The sequence below is a fragment of the Thunnus thynnus genome, chromosome 3, assembly GCF_963924715.1.
Source record: "Thunnus thynnus chromosome 3, fThuThy2.1, whole genome shotgun sequence".
In the NCBI taxonomy this organism is placed as follows: Eukaryota; Metazoa; Chordata; class Actinopteri; order Scombriformes; family Scombridae; genus Thunnus; species Thunnus thynnus.
Genome location: NC_089519.1, coordinates 37,207,667 through 37,225,454, shown reverse-complemented (window position 1 = coordinate 37,225,454; position 17,788 = coordinate 37,207,667). Strand labels below are relative to the sequence as shown.

Genomic DNA, 17,788 nt, shown 5'->3' with positions numbered 1-17,788 from the left:
GCAGCCGTCATCGTCCCAGCTTTCAAAGCCGCATGTGTGAATGTCTCTCTCTTCATCTAAATATCACTGTGGCTGTTTCTGCTCGCACTGTTAAAACCGATCCACTGACCAAACAGCACAGAATATGTGCAAATATGTGGTTGATCAGACCTGTTTTATTGAGGTGTAGTGCCACCAACTTGGCGACACAAACAGTGCGTTTCCTATAGCCGAACAATAAAAGCATCCTGCAGCAGGAAGTATTGGTTCTCTATTAGCAGTAATGTGAAAGCTGCCAGTGAACAGTGAACTGAGGTTGATTTCAAGTACAAACAGGATGATAAACTAAACTGGAAACCACAGAGATTCAGGTCAAAGTTACAAAAGTACGGAGAGCTGAATACAGCAGCGTGTCTCAGCGCAGCCGTCTCCCGCTGTGAGGCTGAAGTGTAGACGCATGTCATCACAGGTCGACTTGGCACGACGCGACTGAAGCAGACGAGCCGAGGCCGTGGAAAAACCCCACAGCAGCTCCGGCAGTCAGAGGGAAACTCTGCACAGTTATTGGATCCTATTGGGTTATTTTGCTCAAACCAATCAGCAGTGAGTGACTAGTCGACGTCACCTTTCAGTTGACACAAAGCAAAGGTGGTTGCTAGGAGCAGCATCAAAGAAATATGTTGATTTAACAACAAGCGTTGGTTTGGCTCTGGCACAAGAAGATAAGCTGCGTGTCGTCTCTTTAAATCTACCAACAAAAGCTCTGATTGGTTTGGTTGTTTTCAAACCAGGGAAACGCAGCAATGAACACAAACACCCACCTATCTGAATAAAAAGAATCTGAGATAGAGCGAGGGGGTTATTCAGAGGTCTGAATGTAAACCAGGCTAGATATGAATATCAAGTTCAGCTTCTCACACTGTCAGCTGAAGGCTCTCATCCTCTGGTCAGAGTGGATGCAGAGTGGAAACACATTTCTACACATTCTAACACACAAGATTGAGCCTTTATTTAATTTAACTTCAACTTTATTCTTTGTGTTGTTTAATTCCATTTAATTTTACCCATGTTTAATAATAATGATGTCATTATTATGTCTGCAGGTAAACTTGAAGCGACCGTGTCCCTTCTGGCCGGACGACGGACACTGCTCCATCAAAGACTGCCATGTGGAGCCCTGCCCAGAGGTCAGAGGTCAACACTCACACCTGCCTCACACGGTGTAACCCCCAACATCTGTCTGGTCACTGACATCATTATAGATGTACTATAATGTCATAAACTAATATATATGACGTTCTAGTGAACATTACCTGTGAATTACCTCAGTATAACCCAGTTAACTGACAAATGTTATCTTTTACAATGCTTGCTATACTATACGTACTATACTTACTATACTATACTATACTTACTATACTATACGTACTATACTTGACTATACTATACTATACTTACTATACTATACTATGGTATATATGCTATATTATACTTACTATATTATACTTTACTATACTATATTATACTTACTATACTATACTAACTATACTATACTATACTATACTTACTATACTATACTATGGTATATATGCTATATTATACTTACTATACTATACTTTACTATACTATACTTACTATACTATACTATACTAACTATACTATACTATACTTACTATACTATACTATACTAACTATACTATACTTACTATACTATACTATGGTATATATGCTATATTATACTTACTATACTATACTTACTATACTATACTAACTATACTATACTATACTTACTACACTATACTATGGTATATATGCTATATTATACTTACTATACTATACTAACTATACTATACTTACTACACTATACTATGGTATATATGCTATATTATACTTACTATACTATACTTTACTATACTATACTTACTATACTATACTAACTATACTATACTAACTATACTATACTATACTATACTTACTATACTATACTTTACTATACTATATTATACTTACTATACTATACTAACTATACTATACTATACTTACTATACTATACTATGGTATATATGCTATATTATACTTACTATACTATACTAACTATACTATACTTACTACACTATACTATGGTATATATGCTATATTATACTTACTATACTATACTAACTATACTATACTATACTTACTACACTATACTATGGTATATATGCTATATTATACTTACTATACTATACTTTACTATACTATACTAACTATACTATACTATACTTACTATACTATACTTTACTATACTATATTATACTTACTATACTATACTAACTATACTATACTATACTTACTACACTATACTATGGTATATATGCTATATTATACTTACTATACTATACTATACTTACTATACTATACTATGGTATATAAGCTATATTATACTTACTATACTATACTAACTATACTATACTATATTATACTTACTATATTATACTTACTATACTATATTATACCTACTATATTATACTAACTATACTATACTATATTATACTTACTATACTATACTAAGTATACTATACTATATTATACTTACTATACTATACTATACTTTATTATACTATAATATACTATACTTACTATACTATACTATACTAACTATGGTATATATGCTATATTATACTTACTATACTATACTTTACTATACTATACTATACTTACTATACTATACTATATTATACTTACTATACTATACTATGGTATATATGCTATATTATACTTACTATACTATACTAACTATACTATACTATATTATACTTACTATACTATACTAACTATACTATACTATATTATACTTACTATACTATACTAACTATACTATACTATATTATACTTACTATACTATACTATATTATACTTACTATACTATACTAACTATACTATACTATATTATACTTACTATATTATACGTACTATACTATACTATATTATACTTACTAAACTATACTAACTATACTATACTATATTATACTTACTATATTATACTTACTATACTATACTATATTATACTTACTATACTATACTAACTATACTATATTATACTTACTATACTATACTATGGTATATATGCTATATTATACTTACTATACTATACTTTACTATACTATACTATACTTACTATACTATACTATATTATACTTACTATACTATACTAACTATACTATACTATATTATACTTACTATACTATACTAACTATACTATACTATATTATACTTACTATATTATACTTACTATACTATACTAACTATACTATACTATATTATACTTACTATACTATACTATATTATACTTACTATACTATACTAACTATACTATATTATACTTACTATATTATACTTACTATACTATACTATATTATACTTACTATACTATACTAACTATACTATACTATATTATACTTACTATATTATACTTACTATACTATACTATATTATACTTACTATACTATACTAACTATACTATATTATATTATACTCTTGTTTGTTTGTGGATTATTGACAGTTTATTGATGTGTTTTACAGAGTAAGATCCCAGTGGGTATCAAGTCTGGGAACTACAACAAGGTGAGACCATCTGACAGAGTTGACATTACAAGCTTGTCTACGCAGCACATGATGAAATAGTTTCCTCACAAGTCGTCCTACTATGGATTTTTCATATCAGCAGAGGTTAAATGAAGTCGGCTGATGTTCGTACCTGTTCATAGACAACTTGTTTGATGGAGTTTAGGACCAGCTGCATTTGTTCAGCACATTCTGTCTCATCAGCTGATTCACTGAACACACACACACACACACATCTGAACTCAGCTCAGACCACTCAGCTTATCTCCTCTGATAGTTTCCACGTAGCGACCGAGCGCTGAGTGTTTGCCAGGCAGCTCTTGGCTCACAGCCTGATGTTTGTCTCGTAATGAACCAGAAGTGTTTGGACATCTGCTCTCGTCTCAGTGAAGGTCGAGCTGGAAACTCAGCAGTCGCTGTTAGAAAGGAAACATGAATACGTGCCACCTCAGCAGAGCGTGAGGAGAGTCTCAGGCTACCAGAGTGTAAAAAATCCTAAACCATCAGTTACACAGGTTCATTGGATAGTAAGCATGAGGCCTCCACCGGAAAGCTGTATTTTGATGATCAAACACTGCACCTGTGTAGGCTGGAGACAGAGGACAGGGGCTGTATTCAGTCTGGTGGTTTTCACAGTGAGATTTCAAAGGATTTCATGACAGAAAAATATCAAATTGTCCATAAAAACTTCTCAAATGATGCGAGAAAACACTCACATTTCACCAAAATATGGCTAAATACCCTGCTTCTGGCTGACCTGAGCCTATAGCTCCTATAAAGAAAAGTAACATGGCTGCGTAGATGTTTGATAGTAACGTCAAATCGTCATTTTATTTAGTCAAAGTTCTTCTACGACTGCTTGTGTTCAGACATTTAAAGCTAAACTGCTTTTGCAAAGTCAAATAAGACAATCTAACCTCAACATGTAGTTCTGCTGCTGCAGCTTTGGTTGGTTTGAGATGACCAACAGTTTAATGTCAGCAAGATTCCCTCCAGACATGTTTTAAGATGGATATAAAATACTTTACTTTGAATAATAATTTGTGTCTAATATGGTTTTACACATAAAAAGTTCAATTTTCTCGTTAAAATCCTTTTTTTTTTTTTACATCAACATTACGTCTCTGCATAAATCTCTGAATCTGTCATCACGCTCGTCTAAAGTTACATCTGAACTAGTTGTGATGTCACTATGGTTTCATCAGTCTCTAAAGCAAATGAGTAAAGATCATTTTGAAGGATCATTTAGTGTTCTGTTATCCTGTAATTACCACATGTGGCTGCAGGTCACATGATCCTCGGTGACAAACTGACTCATTTTATAGAAACAAAGTTGAAATAATTTAAATTGACGGTCAGAAGAGGAACATTGACGACATCATAAGACATTATTATTAGCATGACAACACCGGCTGTAATAATCTTACTAACAGCCCTTCTCCTCCTCCTCCTCCTCCTCTTCCTCTCTCTGTCTCCAGTACTCCCAGGCAGCCAACACCATGTCGGACATGACGGAGTGTGAGCAGGCCAAAGAGCTGGGCGCCATCAACAGCACCCTGAGGTGAGACGACACACCTTCCTATCTGCCAGCTGCAGACACTTTCAAGCAGCTCATTTAAAAAAAAAAAAAAATGCAAAGCAGCTTTCAGGCGACCGCAGCTGATAGTAACCAGGTCAAACATTTACTAACGCCTGACTGGAAGCTGCTGGAAGTTTCCCAAAACAGCACACTGACCTTCACTGCACCTCTGCCAGGGGGGAGATCTGTAGAGTCATCACAGGTCCAGAGCAAAGAGAATCCCATCAATTCACTTTACTGAATGAAAATCAGGGACTTTTCTAAAAGGGACACTTTATTTGAATCTCTTCTGCTTGTGTGAGATTCATGTTTTCTGTACATGACAAATAAAAAGTAAAACCTAGCTCATTATCAGACTCACAATGATGCACCAGATTGTCAAAAACCCAGTGCCTACGTTACCCACAATGCAACTCTCCCACCGACAGTTGTGTCAGAGATTCTGTTCTCCGCTGAAGTCTGTCGACCAATCAGAGCGAGCGGCTGCACACAGAGGAAAAACGTTCAACCACAGATAAGTTTGTGCTGAAAAAACAGAGATGATGCAACTCTCTCTCTCTCTCGCCGGTCTGAAAAACCTGCTCAACTCGCTGCAACCTAAAAATAACCCGAGAGAGACACAAACTCCTGATCCCATGAACTCTGTACAGTTTCACATCAAACCTGGACGACTGTATACGTGTCCTACATATCGATGGCTGAAGAGCAAAACCTCCTATCTGAAAAATCCAACACATAATACACTGTTTTTGTACTATATTACTATATTATATGTTAACAATACTGTAATAACTATACAAACATACAGTAAACAATACAGTAAACAATACCACATATCCTTAACAAATAGCATTCTGCAAGAAAACAAGTTTTTTTTAACCCTCCTGTTGTCTTCCTGTCAATCATGTAACTTTTATCCTCCCGGGTCAATTCTGACCCAGGAGAACAAAAGTCCACAGATGCTATAAACTTTAATAAAACACCCAAAATTCAATGAAAGTAGTGATCATTACTTTTACTTGTAAAGTGTGTGTTATGGAACCATCCATTTGATTTTCAGGCGATTAGATGAAAGAAATTTCTGATATAAAAACATTTGAAATGGGGTCAAATTTGACCCGAAGACAACAGGAGGCTTAAACAAGTTTTCTCAAAAAAAGTGCATTTTTCAGATCAGATAGGAGGTTTTGCTCTTCGGCCATCGATATCATACTTATTCTCTGTGTATTTATTCTTAGACATGTCTCTTAACCCTTTAATCTCAACATCATAACTCAAACACAGACATCACACACACTCAGGATGTGCAGAGAGCCCAGTGTTTGTATTTGTGTTCGAATAAAAGTGGACAGAGATTTAAGTGTTACAATAAGCGTTCATGAAGCATGTGTCAGTAGCTCAGCTTTATCTCCAGGACTGATGTCCAAATTATGAAATGTGCGTCATGTAGCAGGTGGATGTGACTCCCCTCACTGAGACCTGCTGACAGACGTCACAGCGGAGCAGAGGAGAGACACTGAGATAGTGATGTAACCGACCTGCACGCTGGTATTAAACGTTTTATTTTTTCTTCCCGGGAACAAATAATTTTAAAAATATTTGTATGAAACAAATATTCGTTAAAAAAAAAAAAAAACGCCACTATTTGTGCTTTGCCGAATAACGTACCGCTAACACACACACAACGCAGCGTCACCATCGTGGAGACAAAACAAAACGTGACATCACAACTTGATCAATCAATCAGGATGATGTCACTAAACTAAACTATTGATCCTCGCTGGCTTGATACAGAACAATTACAATCAGCAAAAAAACAATCAGAGTGATCAAATCAATAAAAATAGACACATAGTTTTGACATCAGAACGTCCCGTCGCCATGGTTCTTGTATCCCGGCAACCTCGACAATCTGCTCTATACGTTCATATGTGGAGATTTTTGCTTTATTGAAAACTGTTGGACATAATTTTAATTTAGATTTTTCCCCTAAAAAGCGTATTAGAGCAGGTATAATACTACTCACATGCAAAATAGCTTAACCTGTCCTGTTAGAAACAATATACGTTATGTCAGAGTGACACATAAAAACACACATTTCATCCCAGAAACTTGTAAGTAAGAATGATTTTTATCCAATCGGATGGACAATATGTCTGTTTCATCGTATTCTTATACAGCATCATTGTCTTTCCTGCTACAGTGTCACTGCTCTTCTTCTGCAGTCGTTTCAGTTGATATATTATTTCCTGTTGCAGTAACCAGAGTAAAGAGGCGTTCGCTGACTGGGCGAGGCACGACGACGCTCAGGACCACTTCTGTGAGCTGGATGGTGAGTGTTTATATTCATCTGGTCAACATCTGAGCATGTCTCTAATTAACTAACTATTCTAATTAGTCTGGTTGAACTGGACTCGGTACGATTCAGCAGTCGTATTCAGACTAACACAGTGGAGTGGTCTCGGCCCCGTTCGTTTGTGGTGATCTGACCTCCGTCTCCATCCCGTAGCCAGGAGCAGCTTTGCATGCTGGGATGTTGATGAGTGAAATCAACGAGCAGCTAGCTGGACGTTTTCACATCAGCATTAAAACAGGAGTCCTGCAGGTAAAACATGCGGCTGGTATATCAGTGTAGCGTGGGGCGGCTGCTCTGCAGGTGCGCTTGATTTGACTGTAACTGTGGTAACCGGGTGGAGATAAGCCTCCTGAATTTGCAGCTGTGCTGTCAGATCTTTCATTTACAACTTCCACCACAGACTCCCCGATCATCCACCAGGAAAGAGGAGCGCAGAGGATCTTCTCTGGTCTCTACCTGCTGGGAGCTAACGCTAACTAGCAGCAGTCTGTTAATGAGCGGACCGTCTCTCCGTCTGTGATGAAACTGATAATCAAACTGAAACTAAGCTGTGGTTAGATGAAGCGTCTGGTTCTGACAGTCAGTAGCTGTGAGTGATAACTTGACGTCAGCCTGCAGCTGCTGCAGCTCTTTTATTAACTGTCTTAAAAAGTCTGAGCTCCAGTACGGGTCAGACTTAACCAATAAAGCTTCAGAATGTTGTTTGTTCTTTTAGATTAGTGAGACCAAGTCACTGACTGTGTGTGTGTGTGTGTGTGTGTGTGTATATGTGTGTGTGTGTGTGTGTGTGTGTGTGTGTGTGTGTGTGTGTTTCAGATGAAACCTCTCCAGATGCCGACTACGTGGATCTGCTGCTGAACCCGGAGCGTTTCACCGGATACAAGGGTCCTTCAGCCTGGAGGGTCTGGAACAGCATCTACGAGGAAAACTGCTTCAAGTGAGACACACACACACACACACAGTAACACACACACAGTAACACACACACACACACACACAGTAACACACACACACACACACACAGTAACACACACTGTATTCGCCTCCTTTTATTTTACCAAAAGTGAACAATTACTGCTTTACTTCCTGTTTGAACCCTGCTGGTTCAATCATTTATTTAATTAAATTCAATGTTATTATAATTTTTGTGTTGTAGCTTCAACTAACGATAACTTTCATTTATCGGTTGATTATTTACTCAATTAATCGATTAATCGTTGGTCTTTAAAATGTCAGAAAATAAACAGCAAATCTTCAAAATTAAGAGGCTGAAAAACTAATGAGTTAATAAATGAAATAATTATTAATAGTCGCTTAGTTGATTAATTTCCTGTTGATCAACTAATTGATTGGTTGTTTCAGCTTTAGATCTTTATCAGTTTTATTCAGTGAATATTTGTCTCCTGGTAATGAACTGGTTCAGAAACCAGTAAACATGGTTGATCCAGTTGACGTGTGTGTTGTTGTTTATGTTTGTTTATATTAGCGTTTATTATTTCTTGATTTTTAACTTATTAAATTTTTGTTTTTTATAGTTGTGTTTTCTTCGTAGTGCAACAGTTCAGATCATTTTTATCTTATTTTGAAAGAAGACGTTGCAGTGATAAAATACTAAATTTCAAACTAGTGGTGTCGTTTTATCTGCTAGAAAACGATGAAGTTTGAAGATGTTGTGAATCAGTTTGACTCCCCAGCCGTCATGATTTGTCGTTCTTTATATTGACTTCATGTATTTGTCGACAGGCCCAGATCGGTGTACCGACCTCTGAACCCTCTGGCTCCCAGCAGAGGTCAGTCTGGAAAAAAATCAATATCTGCCATCAGTTGACACTTTCAGCTCATTTTGACAAATCTAACAGCTTTATTTTTTCTCCTCTTTATGTTTGTCTGCGTTCAGGAGACGACGACGGTGAGTAAAAACCAAAACCGGCTTCCATGTGAATTTTATTTTGAAATTGTGTTGAAACTGATCACATCTCTTTTCTCTCATGTCGCTGGAATCGTTGCAGGAGAAGGTTTCTACACGTGGCTGGAAGGTAAATCATGTGTTTATCTTTATTTCTCTGACAGTTTTTACGTGGTTTTACATCTAACTACTAGAAAGCTTCTCGTGCTCGACCACAGATATCCGTCACGTTTCCTGTCACCTTCGGCAGCCTCGTCATTCTGTGCAGTCGATCTTCTTTTATCTCCTCTCTGCTTCCTCCTCATGTGTCTCTGCAGACTGTCGACTGATAAAATCTTGTTTGTTGGGTGTAAACGGCTTTACAGAGAGAGAGAGAGAGCTGTTAATCATCTAGTAGTAAACGGCTAAAATCAACATGAAGTCTCTAAGTTACAGTTCTGACTCAACCAGACCGCATGGACAGAAGTGAAACTGACAGCTGGAGAGTTTTGGTGTCGTGTAGTTGAAATTATTAAAAGGGAAACACTGTTAAATCACGCACACATATACATCACAAACATCAAAGCTTTAAACAGTAAAGTTTCAGCTGATCATACGACATGTTTACTAAGTGTTTTAAGTGACTATATTTTCAAAATAAGAGCCTAATCTGTCAGTGTGTAATGTGTACTGTTCTGGTTCACTCTCAGCGCTCGTTTTCAGAATAAAAGCTCTAAAAAGCCACTGTACACTACCTGCTCAGCACCAAACAGACAGACAGAGTTAGCTGTAGACTAGCTGGTGAACATAGTGGAGCATTTAGCAGCTAAAGAGCCAGATATTTCCCTCAGGAGTTGGTAGAGAGCAAAAATAGTCAGTGCAGGTCTGAAGACTACAAGTGTGAAAATGAAAGTAATGTGGTTAGAAAGAAGTGAGGTTAGCAGACCTGTAGCCTGTTTCTCATGTCTGCTGGAGGCTAGCAGCTACATTAGCTGCTGCTACTAGCATAACACACCACAGTTCCCAGGTGCATTGTGGGTAATGTAGGCGGCAGGTTTTGACAAGCAAGAAGAATGAGTGGAGGAAAAAAAAAAGATCTGTATGATTCTGCTGCATCCAGTTTTCTCCTTTTTTTTTTAAAGGAGAGTCTGACAGCGTTTTAGGAGCGTGATGATTAATCAGTGAAGTTTAACAGAAACATCAGCTTCAGATCTTTATTATCCAATCAGAGCCGATGAACAACATTTATGATATTAGTCAACAAAACTGTCTAAATCTGCTAACCACATGCTCAGATAACAGTTGGTGGACATCAGCGGCCTGTTGTGCACGGTGACGGTTGTTAGTAGATACACACAATACACATCACTGATGTTGTCGGACAGCAGTCACCGTGGTAACCGCTCCTAATAAGCTCCTGGTAGAAGCTCCTAATAAATGACAGCACTTGAAATTTTAATAATATCCAGTTATAAAAACAGCTTTATAAAGTTCACCCAAACTGCAATAAAACACTGAACCTATGTGACGTCCAGCCAAGCAGATACGATCCTTTTGCTTTATTTATGAGAAATATTTTGGCACTATAAAATGGAGTTAATGGTTTTCATTCGTACTGTTTTTTTTGGGTAGAAAGTAGCTCCAGTGAAAACTGTTGATGGCATGTTTATGTTTATTTGTATATAACATGAATTGATGCCACATACCACAGCATTTTCTAGCCTAAGCTAGTTCACAATGCAAAGTCCCTAGATGGGTTTTTACAACACATAAAACTCAACAATTAAAATAAAATACATGAGCATACATTACAACACAAGACTCAACAATAAAGTACATACAGTTAGTACATAATATACAGAGTAACAAGGACTTTCATCCATCTCAGAGACTGATACCTCCAAGAAACCTGAATCAGAACATGTTTTTGTAATAATATTGTGTTCGTCGTCAGTTTGCATTGATTAAAGAGGTTAAACATGTTCTCGCTGTTGTTGCTCTCTGCAGGTTTGTGTTTAGAGAAGAGAGTTTTCTACCGACTCATCTCCGGCCTCCACAGCAGCATCAACATCCACCTGTGTGCCGAGTACCTGCTGGACGGTGAGATTATTATAAATAAATCCAGATTCAGTCTAGATTAGTCAAGATAGACCAAGAAACGTACAGACCAGGTAACACGGACTTAAAAATTAAACTGAACAGATTGTAGAGTCAAATAACAGTGAGAAGTAAAATCTGGCCAAATGATGACTTATGATTACATTTAAATTATGCAACATAACGTAGTAAAGTGTTGCTGTTGTCGTTGTCTCCTCAGAGGGTTGGGGAAGGTCAGTTTGGGGTCCGAACGTTCAGGAGTTCAGGCAGCGTTTCGACACGGCGGAGACGAAGGGCGAAGGCACCCGGCGGCTGAAGAACCTCTACTTCCTGTACCTGATCGAGCTGCGGGCGCTCTACAAGGTGTCTTCATACTTTGAACGAGCCTTCGTCAACCTGTACACAGGAAACGCTCAGGAGGACGGAGCCACCAAGGAGCTGCTGCTGCAGGTCTTCAAAGAGATCAAGTAAGCAGAGTCCGAAGAACGTTTATAGTTAGAGAAAATTTCCTGAAGCAAAGGTCCAGAAGATCATAATGTCTACAACTATTCAGTGTGATATATATTAAAGCAGCCTCGTAGTCGTATCAACATCTGCATGTAATCAATACCTGACTGTCAAATCAACAATATAGAGCTGAACATATATGTATGACTGCTGTTTAATGTAATAATAATAATAATATCTACTAAATAGAATAGGGCTGCATTTCAAAATAAGAGTGCTTAACTTCAGAAAAATAAAATAAAGGGAGTTTCTCTTCCTTTCACCGTCTACTGTAAAGACTAGAAAAGCTGCGCCAGTTAAAACAGAAGCACCCCGTCAGGTTTTAAATCATGACCTTCTTCGTCTTGGCTGCACCGCGGCTCCGCCAGTTAGTGACTACTGGTTTAGAGCCATAAAAACAGAACAAAGTCTCACCAGATTCATTGTGGGACATTTTTAGGAACTTCTAAAAGAACAGAAGATCTCACAGTTCTTGTTGGGACATAAAATGAAAGGTAGTTGGTTTTATAAGACTTTATAGACGAGTAAAAGGACTTAAACTCAATTCTATAGGATACAGGTAACCAGTGGAGTGATGGGATCTCTTTTTTGTATTGCTGCTTCTGAATTAACTGTTATTTTCTCAAACTTTTTGTGAGATCAGTAAAAACAAAATTGCAGTAATCTAAGCGACTTGTAATAAAAAACATGTATTTCAGCATCATCCTGAGTTAAAAATTGTCTGTTTTTTGTCTTGTGTTTGTCTTGCAGAACTTTCCCGATGCACTTTGATGAGAAGTCCATGTTCGCCGGACACAAGATGGAGGCCAAAACATTAAAGGTGAAAATAAATCTAATATGTTCATCAGGATAAATGAAGACAAACCATCTGTCATTAGTTAAAGTGTCTTTAATAATCTATAACCTCTCATATGATATAAATATATAACATTAAATAACCAAAAAGTTCTTATAAAGAAATCTCACCAATAATAACGTGAAGTTTATCAAGAACAGAATAGAATTCACTTTATTGTGCTCGTCTCATTAAAACAAGCAACAAGTTACAAATCGAACGACTGTAGCAACAAGATACAACTGAGACAAAAAACCCTGAAGAAGAATAAATATCTAAAACATTGGAACATAAAATAGAGCAGAATTTAAAGTCTTAGGCGCTTCGTCTATTTTTTACGGAGGCCGCGTAAAGCAGCACAGAGCAGATGGAGCTGGGCAAGAAGACACAGAAACAGCATTGAGCATCTGGTCAATTTTCAAAATAAAACACCCTGTGCAGACTCCTGGTCGTATATATCAACAATAAACGCGATTAAAACAGATGAATAAAGAAACCGTTTAACTGCGTAGCAAATCAATGAAAGCTGAGCAAGTTAACAAAATTGGGCAGTTTAGTTGCCCTGCTACTGCAGTAATTACGGTAGCCTTAAGGGACTTAATCAGCTTTGACAAGGCTGCTGTAATTACTGTAGTAGGAGTGCAACTGACTTTAAACGGCGGAAGGCTTCCCCGCAGTGAAGACGCTCCGCTTCCGACACGCTCCCGGTGGAATAGGGCGCCGTGCAGAGGACGGAGCAAAACCGCGACGGAGCCGGAACGCAGCGCAAACACGCCCGGTGGAATCCCAGGGTCAAACGGAGGAAATACAGGACAAGAACCATCTGTCAGGATGTTTTAACGCTTTATCTCAACATACAAGTTTCAAGTCATTTGTCTCATTTAATGAGCTCTGAATCTAGATTTCAAGTTTGAGGAAGTTTGTGTTGCAACTTGTGTTTTTATTGCACAGCTGAGCTTTAAACACGATGATTCACACGTCTGCTGTTAAAATGTGTTGATGGTAATAAATCAGACTCAAACACACACTCATAGATGGAAGAGACCATCTCTGTTTTATGTCTTATCATCATAGTTTCTGTCTTCAATGATCAACATCGGCTCTTTTTCCCTGCAGGAGGAATTCCGCCTCCACTTTAAAAACATCTCCAGGATCATGGACTGTGTCGGCTGCAGTAAATGTCGACTGTGGGGAAAACTACAGGTGACTGTTTAGATTCAAACTGATTTGATGTTCCGATTTTTTTTTTATAATTGATTATTGTTAAGATCCCTTTGTGATTCCAAATGTCTTTTACAAGGAAGATGCAGCCGCGAATGCAGTAACTATAGAGAAACACAGAATACTGGTTTATCTCAAATTTAGTTGCTGCGCTTATAGAAACAGCCGAACCAATCAAAACCTTTAATAAAGTTAATTAATTTCATTAAAGTTTGTAAGAAACCGAATCAAATAAATGTGATGACAGCTACAGATAAAGTTGACACAGCTGTTGATGAACTGAGAACATTTAAAAAAAATAATGTTTAAAAACCGTCTGCTGTTCTCTTCATGGGATTCAGAGTTTAACTTCACAGTTTGATGAAAAGATTGAGACCAATCTCATATCTGTAAATATCGCTGCACCCGACCAACGTCAATGTTTTTACAGTACGAAGAAACAAACAACATGTAACGTGTTAATCAGCCTTTATGCTAAACTAATCCAGCGGTGGAAAACCCTACTACAGTAAAAGTACATAAGTATTATGAGCTTGATGTAGTTAAAGTATTGCAGTAAAAGTACATAAGTATTATGAGCTTGATGTAGTTAAAGTATTGCAGTAAAAGTAGTGGTTTGGTCCCTCTGACTGATATATTATTATATATGACATCATTAGATTATTAATAGTGAAGCATCAGTGTTAGAGCAGCATGTTACTGTTGTAGCTGCTGGAGGTGGAGCTAGTTTACACTACTTTATATACAGTTAGCTAGTTTAGTCCAGTGGTTCCCAACCTAGGGGTCGAGCCCCTCCAAAGGGTCAGCAGATAAATCTGAGGGGTGGTGAGATGATTAATGGGAGAGGAAAGAAGAAAAAACAAAGTTCTGATACACAAATCTGTTTTCAGTTTTTGGACTTTTTCTCTAATCTTTGATTTTTGCTGAAATATTGGATCATTTGAAGATTTATTGAAATGAAAGCATGTGAGAAGTTTAGAGGGAAAAATCACTATTTGGTGGAGCTGTTAACAACTCATAGACATGTGAAATGTGACCCCGACTACACACTGCTTTTTGTAAGACGTCAAAAGACAAAAAGGTTGGAAACCACTGGTTTCATCTTTAACAATGTGTTGTATTTTAAAAGCTTGTTATATTATCCATTGTGTCAAATCTTCATCTGAAAAGTAACTAAAGCTGTCAAATAAATGTAGTGGAGTAGAAAGTACAATATTTCCCTCTGAAATGTAGAAAGTAGCATCACATGGAAATACTCAAGTTAAGTACAAGTACCTCAAAACTGTACTTAAGTAAATGTACTTAGTTTCTTCCCACCGCTGGTTGTAGCTTCATATTAATGGTCTTAATCTTATTTCCCAAAGTGTCAAACTGTTCCTTTAAGGTTTGAGGCTTCTGGTATTTTGAGGAAATGTCTTGTCAGCTTAAAGTCATTTCTTCTTTGATGGAGAATCAAGAAAAACAACCAACACTGCTTCTGAAGATGACATTGAACTAGTTTGTTGGATAAATCGCTGAAAACACCTTTTCCTGCTTCACACAGTAACTTTATAAAAATCAACCTGAGTTCTCGTACAGTTTTCATTTGACTGACTTCATGTGTTCGTCTACAGACTCAAGGTCTGGGCACGGCGCTGAAGATCCTCTTCTCAGAGAAGGAGATCAAGAACCTTCCTGAACACAGCCCCTCTAAAGGCTTCCAGCTCACCCGACAGGAGATCGTGGCCTTACTGAACGGCTTCGGCAGGTACGTTCACCTTTCTGTGGAGAAAAAAAAAGCCACTGAAAGGTGTCTGAAGAAGCCGTGATAGACGAGAGATTGAATCAGGATCGAGAGCAAATCTTTAACCAATGTCCAGAGAAAGAAATTTCCAAGATGATAAAAAGGCAGTTTGGTCAAAAAAAAATAACCCCAACCCCTAACCCCTTATTCTAACCCCAATCCCTAATCCTAACCCCAACTCCTAATCCTAAACCCCAACCCCTAATCCTAACCCCAACTCCTAACCCTAACCCCTAATCCTTAATCCTAACCCTAAACCCAACCCTAACCCCAACCCCTAATCCTAACCCCAACTCCTAACCCTAATCCTTAATCCTAACCCTAAACCCAACCCTAACCCCAACCCCTAATCCTAACCCCAACTCCTAACCCTTAACCCCAACCCCCGAACCCCAACCCCTAATCCTAACCCCAACTCCTAACCCTAACCCCAACCCCTAATCCTAACCCCTAAACCAACCCTAACCCCAACCCCTAATCCTAACCCCAACTCCTAACCCTAAACCCCAACCCTAACCCCAACCCCTAATCCTAACCCCAACTCCTAACCCTAACCCCTAATCCTTAATCCTAACCCTAATCCTAACCCTAAACCCTAATCCTTAATCCTAACCCTAATCCCTAACCCTAATCCTTAATCCTAACCCCAACCCCTAACCCCTAATCCTAACCCTAAACCCAACCCTAACCCCAACCCCTAACCCTAATCCTTAATCCTAACCCCAACCCCTAACCCCTAATCCTAACCCTAAACCCAACCCTAACCCCAACCCCTAACCCTAATCCTTAATCCTAACCCCAACCCCTAATCCTTAATCCTAACCCTAAACCCAACCCTAACCCCAACCCCTAATCCTAACCCCAACTCCTAACCCCTAACCCTAATCCTTAATCCTAACCCTAAACCCAACCCTAACCCCAACCCCTAATCCTAACCCCAACTCCTAACCCTAACCCCTAATCCTTAATCCTAACCCCAACCCCTAACCCTAAACCCAACCCTAACCCCAACCCCTAATCCTAACCCTAATCCTTAATCCTAACCCCAACCCCTAACCCTAATCCCTAACCCTAATCCTTAATCCTAACCCCAACCCCTAACCCCTAATCCTTAATCCTAACCCTAAACCCAACCCTAACCCCAACCCCTAACCCTAAACCCAACCCTAACCCCTAATTCTAACCCCTAAACCCAACCCTAATCCTAACCCCTAAACCCAACCCTAACCCCAACTCCTAAACCCATCCCTAACCCCAACCCCTAATCCTAACCCTAAACCCCAACCCCTAATCCTTAATCCTAACCCTAACCCCAACCCCTAATCCTAACCCCAACTCCTAACCCTAAACCCCAACCCTAACCCCTAACCCCTAATCCTAACCCCTAAACCCAACCCTAACCCCTAATCCTTAATCCTAACCCCAACCCCTAACCCTAAACCCAACCCTAACCCCAACCCCTAACCCTAATCCTTAATCCTAACCCCAACCCCTAATCCTTAATCCTAACCCTAAACCCAACCCTAACCCCAACCCCTAACCCTAAACCCAACCCTAACCCCTAATCCTAACCCCAACCCTAACCCCAACCCCAACCCTAACCTCTAACCCGTGGCTCAGTTAGCGACTTTCAGATCAACTCTAAAGAAGATCCAACTGTTTTTATCTGTGAAACATCAACCAACAGCAGATACCATGTGCTAGTTTGATTGCGGTTACCATGACTACTAATTAAGCTAAAAACAACTACTGGGGAAAATGCTGTTGTCCTACATATTTATGTTCAGTATGTAGACCTACACAAATATCGTACCTGTTTATCACGATTAAGTAAAGATTTAGCATTGGTCTCCTATAAGATTGTCGGACTTTTGCCGATTTAAGCCGACGCTGACTCAAGTGACATCACTAGAGAGCATCAGTAATCATCAGTCTCTCTCTCT

At 38.4% G+C, this 17,788-nt stretch overlaps 1 protein-coding gene across 4 annotated transcripts in view; it reads left to right on the top strand.

The window, feature by feature from the left end:
* Positions 1-17,788, top strand: part of ero1b (endoplasmic reticulum oxidoreductase 1 beta) — a 32,968-nt gene that overhangs the window by 7,507 nt on the left and 7,673 nt on the right. For all 4 annotated transcript variants that reach the window (XR_010927956.1, XR_010927955.1, XM_067585706.1 and 1 more), the window contains exons 3-15: positions 1,083-1,166; positions 3,541-3,582; positions 5,061-5,143; positions 7,420-7,493; positions 8,334-8,454; positions 9,261-9,307; positions 9,415-9,426; positions 9,527-9,553; positions 11,410-11,502; positions 11,720-11,966; positions 12,757-12,826; positions 13,958-14,044; positions 15,676-15,809. Coding sequence is in view for 2 of the 4 variants with exons in the window: in XM_067585706.1 (XP_067441807.1) it covers positions 1,083-1,166; positions 3,541-3,582; positions 5,061-5,143; positions 7,420-7,493; positions 8,334-8,454; positions 9,261-9,307; positions 9,415-9,426; positions 9,527-9,553; positions 11,410-11,502; positions 11,720-11,966; positions 12,757-12,826; positions 13,958-14,044; positions 15,676-15,809 (1,121 nt within the window). In the remaining 2 variants the exon portion in view is untranslated. The remainder of the gene's footprint in view (positions 1-1,082; positions 1,167-3,540; positions 3,583-5,060; positions 5,144-7,419; positions 7,494-8,333; positions 8,455-9,260; positions 9,308-9,414; positions 9,427-9,526; positions 9,554-11,409; positions 11,503-11,719; positions 11,967-12,756; positions 12,827-13,957; positions 14,045-15,675; positions 15,810-17,788) is intronic.